The 20705-nt window shown below is 32.4% G+C and overlaps 1 protein-coding gene and 1 non-coding gene across 4 annotated transcripts; one reads left to right on the top strand and one right to left on the bottom strand.

Annotated features, from left to right (window-relative positions):
* Positions 1 to 11: 11 nt before the first annotated feature.
* On the bottom strand, positions 12 to 84 carry TRNAV-UAC (transfer RNA valine (anticodon UAC)). The gene has a single exon. It is a non-coding gene; the product is annotated as a tRNA-Val (tRNA).
* A 10229-nt stretch (positions 85 to 10313) lies between these two features.
* Positions 10314 to 17524, top strand: LOC145610125 (protein STRUBBELIG-RECEPTOR FAMILY 8-like). 3 transcript variants are annotated; one of them, XM_081665390.1, is made up of 16 exons: positions 10314 to 10727; positions 11656 to 11788; positions 11905 to 11976; positions 12060 to 12125; positions 12222 to 12293; positions 12397 to 12468; positions 12619 to 12690; positions 12787 to 12852; positions 12993 to 13058; positions 13136 to 13455; positions 14356 to 14612; positions 15092 to 15363; positions 15451 to 15586; positions 16013 to 16152; positions 16235 to 16391; positions 16912 to 17524. In XM_081665390.1, exons 1-16 carry the CDS (start codon positions 10634 to 10636, stop codon positions 17062 to 17064), a joined length of 2148 nt encoding a protein of 715 aa, XP_081521516.1. In that variant the 5' UTR covers positions 10314 to 10633; the 3' UTR covers positions 17065 to 17524. The 3 variants fall into 3 exon arrangements, with proteins under 3 accessions (XP_081521516.1, XP_081521518.1, XP_081521517.1); XM_081665392.1 differs by lacking the exon at positions 10314 to 10727 and adding an exon at positions 11183 to 11192; XM_081665391.1 differs by lacking the exon at positions 10314 to 10727 and adding an exon at positions 11210 to 11545 and having other exon boundaries at positions 11656 to 11813.
* Positions 17525 to 20705: the final 3181 nt, after the last annotated feature.

The raw sequence follows: 20705 nt of genomic DNA, 5'->3' as shown, positions 1-20705 counted from the left end.
AAAAAATCAACTGTTGCTGCCCAGGATCGAACTGGGGACCTTTAGTGTGTAAGACTAACGTGATAACCACTACACCACAGCAACCAATAGTGTTTATTATTCAATTAATATAATATAATATAATTGTTACATTTGATTCAAATAACGTTTTACACAAAAATCATCAACCTGCATTTCAGCATATTCTCATATTGCTATCCTATTACTTGTATTAGACACTGAGTAATTCACTAATTTGTAATGGTATGCTTGTATATATATATATATATATATATATATATAAGTATTATTATTATTTCTTAAATATTACTCCGCAATTAAAAAAACACTTATACGTTGCATAATTGTTAGTCTTGTTACTAGTCTTTTACTATGATTCTATATATGATAGTAGTAGCTTATTTGTATTATATTATTTAATTGCTCTACTTATATGTTTTTTTGGGTTTTTTTTTTTTGAACTTATTTTTTTCATGAAATAAGTGGTAATAAGGTAAATATATACTTTATATTATATATATAGCTATTTTCACGCGCTATATATATTACGTCTATTATATGCTGTATGAGCCTTTCTCCAATAATACTCATTTGTGTAATTGAACACACATCACTCATATAAACGCATGCATCAATAAATGTACAAAATCTTGTTTGCGCTCCCTTGTCTTCATTCTCACTTTAAGCTAAAAATTGTAGTATTTGTTAATATGACTCACTCATGCTGTCATGCATCTTTCTTGAATTGTATAATGTAGCATTAGTATATAAGCTAGAAGCCAAGAACAAATAAAGATTTAAAGTAAGACAAATTAGCTATAATACTCCAATAATTTATAATAGATTAATTTATATGAACTAAAACTTTACTCAAAAAGTCTTTGAAAACATCAATAATTTCCTTGGAAATTCACTTAATATCAACCTGCTACTTCATTAAACTGAAAATGATCCTTGCAGGGCCGTCTCCGACAATTTGGTGGCCCTGTTCTAACTTTTAAAATTGGGCCCTTTAATTTTAAAAGACTATTTTAAAAGGTTAAAAACATTATTATTATAAAATGGCTTTTTTTTTTCGAGTACAGTACTACAAATTATTATAGAGCTTAAATATTCATAGTAATAAGTTTAATAGCAATTCAATAGAACAACAAACAAAAACTTTTTATTTAAAAAGTGTCATCCTTTTAATATTTTTTGAAGCAAAATCCACAAATATATCTTCATAATCAAATATGAATTTTTAGGTTTTAGTTTGAAAATGATGGTTTTTTACGAGGAAGAAGGTGAATTTGTAAGGTTATAATTTTTATTTTTGTAAATTATGGGGCCCTGATTTTTGGAGGCCCTATTACATGTATGAGAAAAAGCATGTCTAAAGACGGCCCTGGATCCTTGCATGCAGCTTTATTAGTGCTTATTACTTTATAATTGTACATATTATTAATAATACTATTATTATATACTTCATGTGCGTTACTTCAATATATTAGTACTAGATTAATAAATACTATATTGAATTAAAATGTGTGCCTTGCTTAGGATTGAAGAGAAAAATGGGAAAGTTATAAAGCTGACTAGGCAGGTATAGAAATTTAATTCCTTGCCTTAACGTAGAGTTAACCCACTGCAAATTATTCTTTGCTGCTTTCAATGCCTAATTGTATTGTACTATAGTACTACTATATTTGGTGCTTTGCCAAAAGAAGGTGCGTACAATCATCCAATAGGATTTTTTTGAAATGCATTCGATAAAAGGACGATTAAGGATCTGTTCTCATACGATTATTTTCAGTTCAATTCAATTTAACTCTAACAAGTTCAGTTCAGCTTCTTATTTTCTTCTCTCATAAAATATTCAGGTCAGTTCAGTTCAGCTATAATAAGTTCAGTGATCCTAAATATGAAGTAATTCATACGAATATTTTTATGAGAAATTCGTGAAGAATAAGGATCTTTTAATTGGTTGACTACTTTTTGTAAAAGAACCTTTAAGTGAAAAGTTGTGAAAAATAGCCTTTTAGGTTGTATTATATTTTTAGGGGTTACTTGGGTGAGTTTTCTTGGTGGTCAATGTCGGAGCTCCGACGTTGACTTTCATGTGTTAGTCACGTGAGTTATAATTTTTTAAAAAAACGTAGAGTAGTGTGCTTGATGAAATAAGTACAAGTATTTGGCAGTGGTGTGTACAAGACACTCAGCACAAGGAATTAATCCTATATTGTACAAGTTAAGAGTTTAAGTGATCGAACCAGAATAGGAGAGATTGTCCGTGACATTAAATAGGACTAGATTACAAGAAATTAATCCTAAATTGTACTACATGCTTAACTTTTTTACAAGATTACTAACGAAAATTTTCTTTATTTATTTTATTTTAATGGATGGCATCTTATAATCATCAACTAATGCACGTTTAGTTTTACACATGATCAATAATGTCTTCTCAAGCACATTAATATATTAATTAATCAATTAAATAAATAAAAAGTCACACATACCTTTATATTGTTGTGTATGAAAACAATCATATATTGTCCGAAAAGATTATATATAAAGTTACAAATTCATGAAAGACATGCAAATTCTCCAACTTTTTGAGCAATTGCCAATATAGTTTGCTTTTTAGTGGAAAACTTGGAATCCTCTTTTCATATACCATCACATAATTCTCATTATAATCACACAATGTTGGATTTATGGTCAATGCGATCGAAAAAGCAAGAAGAAAGGAATGAATTTGATGGAAGTCATTGAATGAACCCTTTAACCTTTTTTCTGTTTTTCATTACTTGTAAAAAAATTGCCTCTCAATGCAAAAAGAAGGGCTATATATCATTTATACCTTTGGAAAGTAATTGTTGCAATAGTATACGTAATCTTTGCTTTTACGTAATATTTTTTTAAACAGTGTGCAATATAGTGGTTGCACTATAGAGCATGGAGTACGTATACTATTGCAAGATTGCAACAATGGCAATTGATAAACACAAAATGTTTATCAAGGAGATGAACATAGATTTCCTCCCATCTATATATTCATGGGCGTAGTAGAATGGGGAGTGCAAAGTGTTCCATAGCACAGGGCCCCGATTATTAGAGGGCCTATACATTATTTTATTTTTTTATTTTTTATTCTTAGCAAGATTAGCCTGGTCTTATCCTAAGACTTTTTTTTTTTTTTCATGCCACATCAGAAGTCAATAACTTTTTTATATTTTTTAATTATGTTAAGACTCTTTAAGATTCAACTAAATTTAGATTTTCATTCCTAAGACTTGTATAATATAAGAGGACTTCTTAAATATATGTATTATTTATTTTTCTTTTCTATACATGATATTTTAATCAGAAAGTTTGCAATGGTGTCGTAAGTTACGTATATATCTTACATATATAGCCAGAAAAAAAAAATATTAAACCACTAAATACATAACTATAAATAATAATATGAAATTACATGAATATTATGATATACATAATACCATAATCTTACAATGAAAACAATAGGAAATAAAGAATATTTTAGGTTATTACAACGGTAGATACTAGATAGCAAATGATAGGATACGAGTAGTAAAATACAACAAACTATTTTATAAATAAAATTAAATACAACCATCAATTGCAAAACTCAACATTTTTTTCAATTATTTTTAATCAAATATTATAAATGACAGTATTCTTATGAAAAAAAGTTGATAATTAATTATGTTTCATCAATACGGCATGCTTTGGTATATGCATGTAGGCAAAATACAATGTACTCCCTCCGTCCCTAAATTACATTCCTATTTTGAGCATTTATTTCTCACATAATAGAGGGAAAGAGAAATGTAATTTAGGGACGGAGGGAGTACAGAGTAATGAAATGAGTCTTAAGTTGGGTTATGAATTTTAAGACAAAGCTTCATAAATGCATATATTTTAAAAAATCTTGTTTTAAGACAAATTTATGGTGATTTGTTGATGTCATGTATAATCTTAAGACCTAGGGCTAATCTTGCTTTTTATTTAATTTTTTTTAATGCTACAACACTTTTCATATTCTTCTATCAATTCAAATTAGTATTTTCACAATATCATCAATTCGATCAATTCCATGAATTTGTAATGTATATTTCTCCATTCCAGAATTTTCGACGTGAAAAAGTTAATTTCAGCCAAATTAAAAATAAACGATTCGTATTCTGTAGCAACGGCGAAGCATTTAAGCAATTAAATTTTATTTTTCATAATATTTTTATCAAGCTTTTAAATATCTTCCCAATATATAAGGATTATCTATTTGTGTATGGTGTAAATAATAGGTTCAAAATTAAAATTTTGTATGTTTTCAAATTATCAAGGGTTCATTTTTTCATTTTAGAGCAGGGACCCTAAATTCATTGCAACAGCCCTGTGTATATATACGACATGTGCAAACAATATTTATTTGATCTACGTAGTATGTCATTTTGAGGATAACTTTTTAAGGGGGTAGTGGCTGGTGGACTATGTAACTTTTATAACTTTTATTATATGTCTAGTTAATTTTACTATATTTGTCTTATCGCTCTTGCCGACAAACTTTAATAAGTAAAATTGCTTGAAGGTCAAAATCAAAATCACTACAAGTCTATAATCCATGTAGAGAAAATATATATACGTTGTGTATTCGATCTTATGCGATTAATTAAGATAAGTTTTAGTAAAATAATCCGAAGTATTTTTTTAGAAAACTTCTTTATATATTTCGTACATTATTATGACTCCATTATGTAATAACTTATAAAAATATCAATGAAAATCAATCAGTTTGATTGAAGAGTTCCTCATAATCTTACACGCATTTGCAAGTTAAAATTTTGGAGTAAACCAGACTATTAATTTAAGGTCAATTACATCAAGAAATTCCTACTACTACTAAATTGGTTATTAGTACTAATACATTGCTTCATACACTAAATTTGTATTAACATTATTGATTTGGAAAATTAATGCCTTAAATAAATAAAGTAATTACCATACTTTTAGTATACGTAGATCATTCGTAACAACATTAATTTAAGCATACTTAACTTAGATCATTTGTAACAACATTAAGTGATCTGATCTCTTACTAGCTTATAATTGAAAATGTGTAATAAAATCTTCCTAATTACATGTATGTAGGTTCCTAGTTAGGTGGCTGTATTCATAGTTTGCTATATTAGTACTAGAGCTGTCAATTCGGGTAAATGGGTCAGGTTTGAGTCGGGTTTGTGTGGGTCGGGTTTGAGTCGGGACGGGTCAATACGAGTTAATGTCAGGACCTATGTGGGTCGGGTTCGGGTTGGGTCATGCTTGAGTCGGGTCACGTCGGGTCATACATCTTTTCGGGTTCGGGTCGGGTTTAGGTCGGTCAATAAAAGGTCGGGTTACATTCGGGTCGGGTGAAAACAAATCGGGTTAGATTCGGGTTTTTACGGGTTTAAATGAGTTAGGGTCGTGTTCGAGTTCGAGTCGGGTTCGGTTCAAGTCAATTATTTTCGGGTCATTATCGGGTTTGAGTCGGGTTCGGTTCAAGTCAATAATTTGCGGGTCATAATCAAGTCGGGTCATTTTCAAGTTGGGTCATTATCGGGTTTGAGTCGGGTTCTATTCAAGTCAATAATTTGTGGGTTATAATAATCAAGTCGGGTCATGTTCGAATTCGGGTATCAAATATTGGATTAATAAGGTTTAAGTTGATATCAGGTCGGGTCATATTGGGTCCAGTTACATTTTTTTTTAATTTTTTTTAAAACTCCAAATTAAATTACGTAATTTAAAACATTTTCTAAAAAAAATATTAAACAGACAAGTGAATAATAAAATTTGAATTCCCTTAAAAAAATAATAATATATATAAAAAAAAAAAAGATAAGTCAAGTAAGATGAGAAAGACCTGCTATTGTCTGTCCAGTGCAGTTTTTCTTTGACGAGGATTATGTAAGAGATAAGTCAAGTAAGATGAGAAAGGCCACTTTTGTTTTATAATTGGAATCCATGTTAATAAATTGAAAAAAAAAGCCTGAAACTCAATAGTCAATATGGAGTACTCTTTTTATCCTAAAAATTCCTAAATCCTAAAATTCAGGTTAGTAATAGGTCGAGTTTAAATTCGGGTCAGGTCAATAACAAGTCGTGTTGAATTTGGGTCGGGTCAATAACAAGTTGGGTTGATTTCGGGTCGGGTTTAAATTTGAGTCGGGTTAGGAACGGGTCGGGTTGAACTCGGGTCGGGTTAGTAACAGGTCGGGTTGAATTCGGGTTTTGACGGGTTAAATCGGGTTTGGGTCATTCTCGGGTTCGAGTCGGGTTCGGTTCAGGTCAATAATTTACGGGTCACATTCGGGTCGGGTCCTCTCTAGGTCGGTTCATGGTCGGGTTCGGGTCTCAAATACTCGGGTCTAGGGTTGGTTTCAGGTCGGGTTTGGGTCACCATTTTTTTCGGGTTCAGGCGGGTTAGGGTTGGGGTCGGGTTAGGGTTGGTATTTCGGGTCGGGTCAACTTTTGACAGCTCTAATTAGTACTCGTATTAATTCATAATTATATTGGACCATGCAATTTGATGAATTTATTAACTAATTAAACACATACTGACATAGTAGACCTACTAATTATATTTAAATTATAATTAAAGAATAATGGGATCTCGAAAGTTGTGGCAGGTGATCTACCAGATTCTGATTTAATCATATACTGTCGTATAATTATTAAATACGGAGTATTTGATTGTAATCGACGCCAAATTAAAGCTGATATCAGATTTAATCTCGTGAGCTCTTTTATACTCGTATAATATAGTACTCCGTATAATGTTGAAAGATAATAGTTTTGTTTTTTTTGGTGAAAATGTTGAAATATAATAGTAAGATATACTATAAAAGATTATTATGAAAACCACCCAAATAATGATTCATGATCCACCCAAAAAAAAAGGTGAAGTGGGGTTTTAATAGAGCACGAGCAAAGGACAGCAAATATTATTGAAATTTTCATGAAAAAAGTTACACATAGTTGCCAATAATTCTAATATTGGACGTTATTGTCGTTTTCAGTCCATATCTTGTAATAAATTTATTTTCCTAATTTCCAAATAATGCATATAGTGCTAAGAAAATCTCTTGTTTTTTCTTTTTATACCAAAGTTTGTTCTAGGAATAATAGTACTTTTTAATATTCAAAGTGGTCCATTTAAAATCTAATGGATGAGAAACTTTAAAATTACCACATATTTAAGGTGTCTTTTACCTAAAGTGCTAATGGAGTATATTCTTTTTAATTGTTTCCAAGAAAATTTGTTTTTTCACTCCCATGCTTTTTAATTGGTGGGTACCATACTACCATGTACCAATGCATGTTTGAACGCTAACATAATTATCACTTTGCCCTCAATAGAGTAGTGAGTAAAAAAAAATTTACCCTACCAAATTGATGATAAAGTTTATTAAGAAGTGTTGGATTAGTCGATATGAAGATTTGTAACTCCGTAATAAAAAGAAAATGTGCATTTATCAATCACTGGAAGGGTGTTTTTTTTTTCTTTTAATTAAAATTGTTTGTTCTTATTCATTCGTATTTTAAACACTTCTAATGAAAAATGTTAGAACATACTTTGATCTACTGTTTGTCCCGCTACATTTTTTTTTTTTTTTTATTATTGTTATAATAGAAGTTAAGGTTTCATACAATTGTACAAGTCGGATGAAACCTAAGTTCATTCATGTTTTAAGAAATAATGGTATCATCATTTTACATGTTGTACCCAAAATATAATAGTAATATAATAACTAATTCTTATATGATTATGAATTATGATCAAACGTTAATATGCCTAAAATGACATCAAGTAGAACTAATAAAGTAGTAAACTCATGTCGTCCATTGGTTAGTGGAGCATACATTTTCAATGTGGCTCCTACTCCATGAGAGTCTTTAGTTGATCATGATTGTTGATTGGATGTAATCACCTTTTCTCATGTTGTAATTACTAATTAGGAAAGCCAATAAGAAGACACATACAGATACAACTCATCATACAAATATACTCCCTCCGTCCCAAAAAGAACGACCCATTTGGGTTGATTACGCGGGTATTAAGAAAGTTAAGTAAAAAGAAGTAAAAGTATATTGGAAAGATAAATTTACACGGGGTTTGTAAAATAATAAAGAGAGAAAGTAATAAAATAACATGGAAAATCAAATTTTTATATGGGGAAGCTAATTTTGCACAAATATTGTAGCAAATTGGTGGGTATTTTAATGCAAATGCATCATTCTTTTTGGGACAAAGTTTTGACCAAATGGGTCATTCTTTTTGGGACGGAGGGAGTAAAATGGCTCATCTCAATATAATTAAATACTATACAATGGCTCGCATTACTCCTTTTATCTTTTTAAAATGTTTCAATATAATTACTTACCCTATTCATAAAATTCACTTTGCTAATTTAATAGTTTTATTATTATGTAGAAAAAATATCAGGTATTATGTTATTAGATTTATCTCAATGTAAGAGTATGTTTTTCAAAACAAACGTGCATACCTCACAGTAAAATAACTACGAGTACGTTAAAAAACAAAGAGAGTATTAATTAAATTTGATTCTTTCAATTTTCATCTAATATTATATGTTAAATTTAAGGTCAAAATATAATCAAAATATATGTAAATATATCAGATGATGATTTCCAATACATAGATAAGTCGAAAAAGTGAGGGGCCTGGTTTATTTAATCCTTCAAAAACTTTGTCCCAATGTTGTGACACAATCTCCACATGAAATTTATTGACACTTCGCATGGTTTGAGCCTACCAACTTACCAAGTTTTCACCGACAATATATGAATTCATGCTCCATTGCACACATATTTTGTTAGGTTTCTAGGTTTTTGGCTTGACAAATTAGGAACAATGACCTAAACTTGTATTTTCCTATTTAAAGAAAGAGGGAATCTGCTTAAATTGTTTGATTTTGTTTTTATTAATCTACGATATGTGCAATGGTGGGATCGGAATTAGGGTTTCCATATAAGTAAGATATCCGAAGTAAAAGTATAAGTTAAATTAAATATAAGGTAACAAACATGATTTTGCCATAAATTTTTAAAGTAATATGGAGTGTACTAAATCAACAAATGTAAGTGTTATATATATCACTTATATGCCTATTAAAGTATTTTAAACAAATGGAGCAATACTATTCGATTCAATTTACCTAGTCTTAATTTTAATGTTGCATTGAAAACATAGGTAATCGTATACCTTTTTTTTTTTTTTTTTTTTTTTTTTTTTTTTTTTGTTGAGGGGTAGGTGATTGTCTACTCATATGAACTAAAGTAAGTCAAAAAATATAATCGTTTCCAGATTTCAAATCATTATTTGATTTCAGGTAGATAAAGCATATATTCATGTTGTAAATTTAACACACAACATTATTTTTATTCTCAATACTAGAATCATTGACAACTTTTTTTCCGCCTTTTTACTACTCCGTAGGTAGTAACATTAAATTCCGACCATTATATATTTATCATTAGTGGATGTGGCTCTCATCTTATAAGAGTTATAACTATCACAAACTCCACAAAATAACTATAGATGGTTCTACTCCTAGGGATGCAATTAATACAGTCTTTTCCCTAATTAAATAAAAAATTAACTATAAAAAATTATCATGGTGTTATCTTATTGCACGACATAATCTTAGTTTTTTTTTTTTACACAAACACAAAATAAACTTCATACTACCATGATTATTGTAATGGAAATCAATAGTCAAAACTTCAACAAAGACAATGACTAATTGTAACTATATTTAATTAAGTTAAACACAAGAAATCAAATAATTTGACCACATTTCACCCTAGTCAAGAACTACCCTACATAACATAACAACCCCATTTCCCAACTCCCACTTATTCCTCCTCATTTTGATGCCGACAAAATGCAAAGTCATTAAAATCCTCAAAAATCCTTAAAAAATCCCAATTCTAATTAATTATACTTAGTACTAATTCTAAAACAATTAATTAATCAATTTTCTTCACAAAGAATAAAATAAAGGAAAATGCTATACATAGCCCTAAGGGCTACATATAAGCATTTAATTTACTCTTGAAAATTGTTCAAATTTAAAAAATCATGACAAAAACACACTAATTACACCGATTTGCGCGTGTTTTTGTCATGAATTCCCAACTTTATACATTTTTCAAGAGTAAATTCAATGCTTACATATAGCCCTAAGGGCTATGTATAGCATTACCCTAAAATAAAATCAATTAAATTACAACAATAAAATAATAATAAATCTCCAACTAATCAATCACTCACTCACTCTGTCACTCACACTCTTCAATTCCCTCCTTCAATTCAATCCATATTCATTTACTCCTCTCTCTCCCCTAACCAAAGCTTCGAATCTCTCTCCTTTCTTTCTCTCTCCTCCTTTAATGGCGATCAAACTCACCCGCCTTCACTTTCTCTCTCTACCCTTTTCTTCTTTCTCTCTCCTCCTTCTTCATCTTTCAACATCTTCTTCTTTTTCTACAATGTAATGTAATCATCATCATTCTGCATTTATTCCTCCTCTGAAATTTTAATTTGTTGCTCAATTTAATAAAAATGGTGAAAATTTATATCTTTTCTTCTTTGATTATCTTTATTTTGCTCTCTGTTTCATTGGGTTTTGTCCAGGCTAATACTGATGCCAATGACGGTAAGAATTTCACCCTTTTAGCTGTATTTTCTGCTATAATTTGGATAATTTATTGATTTCTTGGTTTATTTCAAGTTTTTTGCATCTGGGTATGTTAAAGATTTAGTCTTTTTAGCAATATTGATACTGATAGAAATAATCTGGGAAATTAGAAGATTATTAGGAAAAATGAAAACTTAATTCTGGGATTAATAGTACTCTGATTTTCCTAGGTGGGACCAGATTATATGTTTTGTGTTGGTGTTACTTTGAGTTTCTGAAGCTTGTTACTAATGTGGCCAAAAATTAACCTTTGATAAGGTTAAAAAGGAGAAGAGAATATTGAGAAGGGGGGACCTTTTTTTCTGGGCAAGAAAGTTTAATTTTATTTTGGATTATTAAGAAGTTTTTTGTTGGGGACCTTTTTAAGGAAAAATGTTGCATGTTGTTGTTCAATTTAATCTTACTGTGCTTAATTATTTTGCTGTAAGCTTGTTATTACTGTATATTTTACAATTTGATTGAATGTTATGAGTTTTTGTGTGATTGTTTCTTGACTAGTTTTGGGCTGTAAGGGCTTATGATTATGCACCAATGGATTTCACAAGACCTTTGGTCATTATGGGAGCTATATTGGTATTGGATTTTTGTGGGGTTTTAGAGACATGTTATAATAGTTGAGTGTTTAGGGTTTGGTTGTGTACATCTGAACCTCCTTATACCTCGTCCGTTGGGGAACTATTCCGGTTTGTCGTTATAGTAGTCGTAGTCATAGTCGTCTTCAAGAAGATTATTGAAGAGCAGAAAGGAAACCAAATTCCTTTCTTCCCTTAATTATTGTACTTTTTCAGGAGCTAAAAGCACTTTTTTTATGCAAGCAATTCAAGTTTTGTATGGGTTTTGTTTTTGATTTATTTTTAATAATGATTAGTGGTTTTTGTGATTTCAGCACAAGCACTTCAAGTTTTGTATGGTGCATTGAATAATCCCTCTCAGCTAACGGGATGGAAAACGAGTGGCGGTGACCCATGTGGAGAGTCTTGGAAAGGTGTTAAGTGTGATGTTTCGGCTGTTGTTTCCTTGTATGGTTCTACAATTCTACTCATGGTGTGCTTTTTGAGTTGTGCACTGTTTTATGTTTTTATTCTTGTGCATTTATGTAACTTATTGAGCCAATGGCACATATTTGGATTTACAGGGATATATCCGGGTTAGGAATAAGCGGTACAATGGGATATTTGCTGTCAAACCTTGCCTCATTGAAGACATTGTGAGAAAGCTTTTTGAAGGATTCTTCACTCTTATTTATTCGTTATTGCTGAACAGTTATTGATAGTTTAATCTTGTTGACAGGGATATGAGTAATAATAATATTCACGATCCTATCCCATTTTCAATGCCGCCGAATCTAACATCTTTGTAAGACTTTAGTTGTGTATGTGTATATGACACTTCTCTCTGGTTTGAGAAAAGATTACTTGAATTATCATCAGTTATGATTCTTTGTTTGTGCAGAAATCTAGCACACAATAATCTGAGTGGAAGTCTTCCATACTCCATTGTGAACATGGTTTCACTATCTTATTTGTAAGCAACTCTTCTCTTGCTTTTCGTAATGTGTTCGGTCATATTGTGGTTCTCTTACAAGTCTGCTACCTGTTATTCAACACTTTTTACGCTTCCATTGCAGGAATGTTAGCCGTAATTCACTCTCCCAGCCAATTGCAGATGTGTTTGCTAATCATACAGCCCTTGCAACCTTGTAAGACTACTAAAGTCACACACTTATTGTTGATATTCTGTGATACTATTTCATTTTCAAAAATTTATCTGTCAGTCAAGTTGCTTTTTAAGCATTGCAATATGTTTGCTGTTCAGAAAGAATTGACTGTTAACTTGCAATGTCATGCAGGGATCTATCATACAATAATTTCACTGGAGATATTCCAGCTTCTTTTAGTGCCTTGTCTAATCTTTCAACACTGTGAGTTCTTGCTAAATCCAGCTCTTTTAGCCATTCCGTTTATTAATTAATTCATTTGTTGATCAGACATCTCATAGTACCCTGTTAATTCTGCAGCGAGCTTCAAAACAATCAGTTAACTGGCTCTCTTGATATTCTTGTTCCTCTGCCTTTGGATAATCTGTAAGTTTTTACCTCAAATTCTCTTTTCGGATGCCTATGGTTATGATTATTGTACAGAGAAAGAGTTTTTTTTATTTTTATTTTTTATTTTTTTATATATTTTTTTTAATTTATTTTTTATTGATCATGGTGTTGAACAGAAATGTTGCAAACAACCACTTCACTGGTTGGGTACCACAAGAGCTCAAGTCATTACCCAACTTTATGTAAGTTGTAGTTCTCATTTTGTTTTTGTAACTTTTTTCTGTGGATTATCATTCTAAACTTGGTTGTCCTTTTACAGCTATAATGGTAATTCATTTGATAATGGCCCAGCTCCTCCACCACCACCATACACTCCACCTCCTCCTGGAACACCTTCTAAGCGAAGGCACAGAAGTTCAGGAGGTACTTCTCAATCACCTGAGAGTCCTGATAGCCCGGCCTCCCATGGAAAGAAAAAATCTTCGCATGTTGGAACTGTCATCGGGGTAGTATTAGGTGTTGTTTTCCTGCTATTGTTCGGCATCCTGCTTGCTCTTCTCTTCTGCAAGCGACAAAGGAGAAAGAAAGATGATGGTGGTCAAATGTCTGTACGAGGTGCCTCTAATGGCAATGAAAAAGGTAGAATAATGTCCTATGCAATGTCTAGTAACCTAAGTCTTTTGAATCACAACAATCTGAAAATATAATTGTTTTGGTTAATGAGGCCATCTTAATCGTATGCTCATCCTTTTTCTTGGCAACTGTATTATTCAGCACTCATCAGTGATTTCTCATAGATAAATTTGCAACTTTGTACGATATCTTATAAATTAGTATCTAGACAATATATTGTTTGTTTCACTACACATGTCTTCATTGATAGTTTAAGTTCTGCACCTTGTCCAGTCTCCCAAATCAAATAGCTTGTAAGGAATCCACAATTGATATACACAAGGTTAAATAGTGAAATTAAAAATTATAAGAAAGTATGTTATGAATAGTTATTGGCCCAAGGAGGAAAAGGGAAGATGGGCAAGATATCTGGGAAGAAATTTCAGTGTATACATACTCGTTATCTCTATGCCTCTTTAGGGTCTTTCACCTTGTGTAAGGTAAGGGTCAGTGAAATGTATGGCACTATGCAGCCTTGCCCCTGCAATTATAGAGAGGTTGTTCCTGATTGACTCTTGATCTACTCCGAGGTGCTATTTGTGGTGCAGGTAGTGACCATTTATGAGGATTGATTGATAAAAACAAAAATGAGATTCATTGTGTTTTCGGATAGAAAAGGCACTCACCAATAACAACAGCTAACTCTATCTTTTGGTAGTCTTTTTCCATGCTGAACAGACTTGCTATTGCTCCTTATATTATTTCTGTTTCTAGCTTAGCTCATGAAGTACTATCGGATCAACCATTGATATTTAGAATTTCCATATATATTTTTCCACATTTAAAATTTAAAGTTCTTTGGTCAATGTCATGTAGCTTGGATTCTCCTTTATATGTTGTAATTGTGCTTTTGACTTGAATTAACAGTTAATACAGAGATGCAAGAACAGAGGGTCACAAGCATGGCTGCAGTAGCTGATCTGAAGCCCCCACCAACCGAAAATTCGGTGGTTGAGAAAATGCAGGGGAAAAATGGGTCTTTGAGACGAGCGAAATCCCCTATATCTGCTACTTCGTATACAGTTGCTTCTCTTCAAATTGCAACTAACAGCTTCAGTCAAGAAAATATTATTGGTGAAGGCTCACTTGGTCGAGTTTATAGAGCAGAATTTTCTAATGGCAAGGTATGTTTTAGAACATCGTGTTTTTGGTACATTCTAATATGAATCGAATACTGTTTTGGTTCTGAAGGAGTCATTGATAAGAAATCAATTCATCTAGTCAAGCATTTTAAAACTTTTGGTGGCTGAAATCCTCAGTGTGATCATAGTTAAGTAAACTCTGCGTCAGTGTCCACCCTAGACTCTCTCAGTCTGTCTTTTTCCGTTTCAAGAAGCATATACTATTGCTCACATATCCCCAAAAATGCTCTCGGAAGTTGTCGCTTTTAGTATCAAAAATCTTATCACTAGATTTCCTGCCTTAGTAGAAGCTTCGTATGAAGTGACATCATTTCAGCTCTTCTATCTCATATTGCTGCTTGCATAATAGTGTCCAGACTCCAGAGTAATTGTTTTACACAAAACATTCACCAATATGGCCTGGCTTGTAATTTATGTGCTTGTATACCTTCTATTACTTATGAGTTTTTGCGCTAGTTCAGGTCTTGGCTGTTAAGAAGATTGATAATTCGGCATTATCCTTGCAAGAGGAGGATAACTTTCTTGAAGCTGTGTCAAATATGTCGCGCCTCAGACACCCAAACATTGTCTCACTTGTAGGATACTGCACAGAACATGGACAACGCCTTTTAGTGAATGAATACATTGGGAGTGGAAGTCTGCATGATATGCTACACTTCTCTGATGATGGAAACAAGAGATTGACATGGAATGCACGAGTCCGAGTTTCACTTGGAACAGCCAGAGCTCTAGAGTAAGCTATATTGCATTAACTTTGTACGAACTCAACTTTGTCCCTTTTTGTTAATTATTTTGTACTGAAGACCTTGATCTTCTGTAGGTACTTGCATGAAGTCTGTTTGCCGTCTGTTGTACATCGAAATTTCAAGTCAGCAAATATTCTTCTTGACGAAGAGTTCAACCCTCATTTGTCAGATTGTGGACTGGCTGCTTTGAATCCAAACACAGAGAGACAGGTACAGATTTAAGACTACAATTAGCTCTGTTGTCTCAAGTTAGTAACTATGATGGGCATAACCTTTCCTTTTGAATTCTTAAATGGTGTGGAATCTTTAATTATCTGTGGCGTGGTTAAATTATAACAGATCACATAGTAATTCTCAATTCTCATGGCTTAGTCATTCTTGGTCTCAAATTTCAGTGGATGTTGTCATGTTGTTGCGTTTAAGTATCATACCTGAGCAAAATTGACTCTCACTAACTGATGCTAGTACACATTTTTGGATACTTTTTTACCAATCATGTATTAAGTTCTTAAACTTGTGATTATAGAGCATGGATCTGAACATGACATATTATATTGATGAATGTTTAGAGTAAAAGTAAATCCTGTATATAGTACTAAGAAATCTAATATATTTGCTGGTACATCCCTAAAACAGGTGTCAACCCAAATGGTAGGTTCGTTTGGTTACAGTGCTCCAGAGTTTGCTTTATCTGGAATATACACCACAAAAAGTGATGTATATAGCTTTGGGGTGGTGATGTTGGAGCTTTTGACAGGGCGTAAGCCTTTAGATAGGTGCAATCTTCCCCCGCTAAATTTCTTTGTTTCATAAATGTTAGCTTGCTCGTTTTTCTTAAAAATATCCTGTCCTTTTCAGTTCTAGACCAAGGTCCGAACAATCACTTGTTAGATGGGCTACACCACAACTGCACGATATAGATGCTCTAGCCAAAATGGTTGATCCCTCTCTTAATGGCATGTATCCTGCAAAATCCTTGTCTCGGTTTGCTGACATCATTGCTCTATGTGTTCAGGTAACACCTTGACTTTCTTTGGTAGTTATAGATGGTGTGCCAAACATTAAATTACAAAGATATACTAGTGTCTTAAACCATGTAATTGGATTTTTTTTTACTCTTGGAACCTCTTACTCCGTAGTTTGTTTATGGTGTATATGTTCATGAGCTGAAATTTCGGTTGTGTTTACCTTCACCTTGAGCCGAACTTAACTTATCCATGAACACTTCAATTTTATCTTTTTTATTATAAAACCTAGAAGATAGTTCAACCATTTCAGAGATGGCCTGGTAAACAAAAATCCAATGTTTGTGACAAAATTTAATAATCTGTGTATAGGATTAGATTATATCACCATAGAGATGGGGTTATTGTGCTTCAGTTGATTAACAAGGATATATTCCTTGTGTGCTACAGCTTACAATAGTCTTTTTACTTTATTGTACGGAATAGTTGTGACATGGTCATAACCATTCTTCTATCACGCAAATCTTGTACAATTAAGCTTACATCAAAACCATCTGTTTCTCTTTATAGCCTGAGCCAGAGTTTCGACCACCAATGTCAGAAGTAGTACAAGCATTAGTCCGGTTGGTGCAGAGGGCGGGTGTTGCAAAGAGGCGATCCAGTGATGAATCAGGTTTTGGGTTCAGGACACCAGATCATGAGGCAATCGACATATCATTTTAAAAAGTCCGGAAAATGAGATTAATCGGCATCAATTTTGTTTTGAAGTCCTAACCGAGTTGTTTATACCCCATCTACTTGTGTTGCTAGAAGCCTTGCGGGAAGACATGGAGAGTGCAAGAGTTGATCATAGACGGAGTCTATTAAATCTGTAATTAGTCTCTAAGCATGTAACAGAACTTGTCCTGGACTCCTGGGTACATATATTTATCTCACTGGCAATGTAATTAATTTTTTTCATCCAATAGAAAATCTGTGTGTAAAGTCAGAACGATCGTCATCTACTGTTTTGGAAACACTTCACCTGCTTCCAAGGATCTATACACCTTACAATGAGCTGCAAATATGAGCTGCATTTCTGTTACCTATGTTACTCCCATCTCGAAGATAATGTCTCAAATATTTTATTCTTGTTAAGAGTTAATTAATTTAGTCAAGGTGTGAATGTCCACACTCCAATTTCTTCATTGCATTTAATGTAGTAGCCAACTCTAATTGCCACCCTCTAAGGTTATAGCCCACAATGTAATAGTGGTTCTTACTACTATAAATAGCCATGTAATTTCACTTGTATGATACACAAAAATATTACCAAGAGTAATATATAAAAGTAGTAATACTTCTCTTATTACCTTCTTCTCTTAATCCTCTAATTTCTATATATTTCATAACACGTTATCAGCACCATCTTCAATCAGGTATACTTATACCGATTATCCAATTTTTACAAAGATTCAATTTCCTTCACGAAATATATTTTGAGGAGTATGCTCTATAGTTGCCCATATGGGATCCTCTATACCAGAAACTCATAATATATTTCTCCACAAAATTACTCTACATAATTAGCCATGTTGATAAAAATGAGGATATCAATACATACCTTATTTATGATATTTAGTTTGGTAACTCTCATGCATGGTTATAGAAAGTAATATATAATTACTTTTGCATGTGGAAATATTTGTTGTATGCATGTTAATAAAGTAAATTTCATGGTCACACAAATCATGTTTATACTTACTTACTTGTGCATAATTACTGAAATGAAAAAAATGATGCAGCCTTTATATTTATTTAATTTTTAGATTACACACTTTTATGTTTCTTTCAGTTTTCGAACCCTTGACCTCATGAATAGATTAGGGTTCTCGGACCACTACGGCTTGCATCCCAGTGTGATACTTATTTACGTTTGTAAATATTTATAGTTTGATTACGATTATTTTACCAGTCTACTAGAACATTGTATGATATTTTTACAGTAGTGTAAAGCTGAAACGGATAATTTACCCCCCTATAAAAGGCGGATTACACCCCCTTATTTCACCATACAAACCTTATCCCCTCCTTAAACTTTACCCAAATTATCTCCTCTTCTTCCTCCTCCATTTACACCGGTCACACACCATGTTCCCCGTCGACAACCGACAACCACCACACCCCTTTACCTTTGAAGAAGATTTAAGGAAATTAAAACTATATTTAGTTTTAATTATGGCCCTAGTAGTTTTATTAATGGCAATGATGATTTTCATCATTTTACATAAGTAGCGCTCGGTTTTTCGACAAAGGGAATTCATGCATGTAATCTCCGTAGTACTTCAAGTTTTTTTGTCTTCTAGGTAGATTATAAGTGCATTTTGTTATAATAAATGTTCCTTTTGTCTTATCATTAATGTATGTCATTAATATTAATATTATTATTGTTGTTGTTGTTGTCGGTGATATAGTAATAGTAGTAGTATTTATTGTTATTGTTATTATTATCATTGTTATTGTTATATTTGTTGTTGTCGTTGTTTACCTAAAGTAATTATCATGTTTAATTTTAGCTTAACTTTATGTAAATCATAATAATAACCCAAGGGGGAGAAGCAAATATGTTTTAAATGGATTATTATTATGATTACAATTTGATTACTTTAATTATCACTTGCTTAATTGGCTTAATAATAATTACCTATTTGATTGTAGTTAAAATGGGAGACTTGATGAAAAGACAATTTGACGTATTAGACTTGTCCGGACATAATTATCTTGAATGGACAGTTGATGCCCAAATGAATTTAAAGGCTCAGGGATTGGAACATACAATCAAAGAAATTACCATCCCAGGAAACGAAAAAGATGCCCCTGCTCAAGTTAAAGTTCCAACTGATCAAGAGAAAGCAAAAACTATAGTTCTCTTAAGGCATCATTTACATAACAGTTTGAAAACTGAGTATTTAATGGTGGAAAATCCCAGAGAACTATGGGATAGCTTGAAAGGAAGATATGACCACCATAAAAGGGTACTCCTTCCTTCAGCACAGTTTGAATGGACAAACCTGAGATTTCAGGACTTTAAATCTGTCAGTGATTATAATTCATCACTATATAAAATCGTATCAATATTGAGATATTGTGATCAACCAGTCACTGAAGTGCAAATGATAGAGAAAACACTCTCTACATTCCATGCTAACAACATTGTATTGCAACAGCAATACCGTGAAAGAGGCTTTGCAAAATATTCTGAGCTTATTTCTACATTATTGGTTGCTGAAAAGAATAATGATCTTCTGTTGAAGAATCACAACCTAAGACCAACTGGGTCTCAAGCATTCAATGAAACAAATGCTGTAGAAAGCTCAAATCCACCTGAGACAAATGTTGCTCATAGAGGTGGACGTGGAAAATATAATAACCGTGGCAGAGGTCGTGGAAATTTCCGTGGACGTGGTTATGGCCGTGGTAGAGGCCAATTTCCCCCTAGAAACAACACTCAAAGGGGGCATCAACAAGGAAACAAAAATCAAGCCACCACAAAAGGAAAAGACACATGTTATAGATGTGGCATGACTGGACATTGGGGACGTACTTGTCGTACGGCCAAACATCTGGTAGAACTATACCAGGCTTCCATTAAAGGGAAAGAAAAACATGCCGAAACAAATTATGTTAATGAAGAAAATGTCCCTGGAATTAGCCTTGATGTGTCTGATTTCCACATAGACAATGGTGAAGCTGGTGGTGAATTTATCTTTGGAGAGAATAATCATGTTTAGATAATTCATCAATTACTATGATATGTATTATGTTTTCATTATGTACTTTTCTTGTATGTTTTTTTTTCATGTTCAAGTTATGTACTTTTAATTTTTCATCATTAATAAAGTAAGTCCAGTTTAATTATCTTAAACTAATCTTATACTTATTATTTTATGAAGATATGGATCTGCCCGAAGTTGGTTCCAAATTTCAATGCCTTTTGGACAGTGGAACAACACACACTATTCTGAAGGATAGAAAATATTTTTTAAAGTTAAAATTATTTCAAGCAAATGTTAATACCATTTCTGGGTCAGCCAAGCTAATAGAAGGTTCTGGAAAAGCTTGCATAATACTCCCAAATGGAACAAAATTAATCATTAATGACGCTTTATATTCGAGTAAATCTCGAAGAAATCTTATAAGTTTTAAAGATGTGCGTCAAAATGGTTTTCATTTAGAAACAATGATAGTGGATCAAAAGGAATATTTATGCCTCACGGCAGAAAAACATGGCAAGAAACATGTGTATGAGAAATTGTCAGCATATTCTTCAGGGTTATATCATATAGATATACGACCAGTTGAAATAAATTTGATATCTAACCAGA

This window comes from Chenopodium album, chromosome 24 (assembly GCF_948465745.1).
Source record: "Chenopodium album chromosome 24, dcCheAlbu1.1, whole genome shotgun sequence".
Taxonomy (NCBI): domain Eukaryota; kingdom Viridiplantae; phylum Streptophyta; class Magnoliopsida; order Caryophyllales; family Amaranthaceae; genus Chenopodium; species Chenopodium album.
Note: the sequence above shows the minus strand (reverse complement) of the source record. Positions and strands in the feature narration are given on the sequence as shown.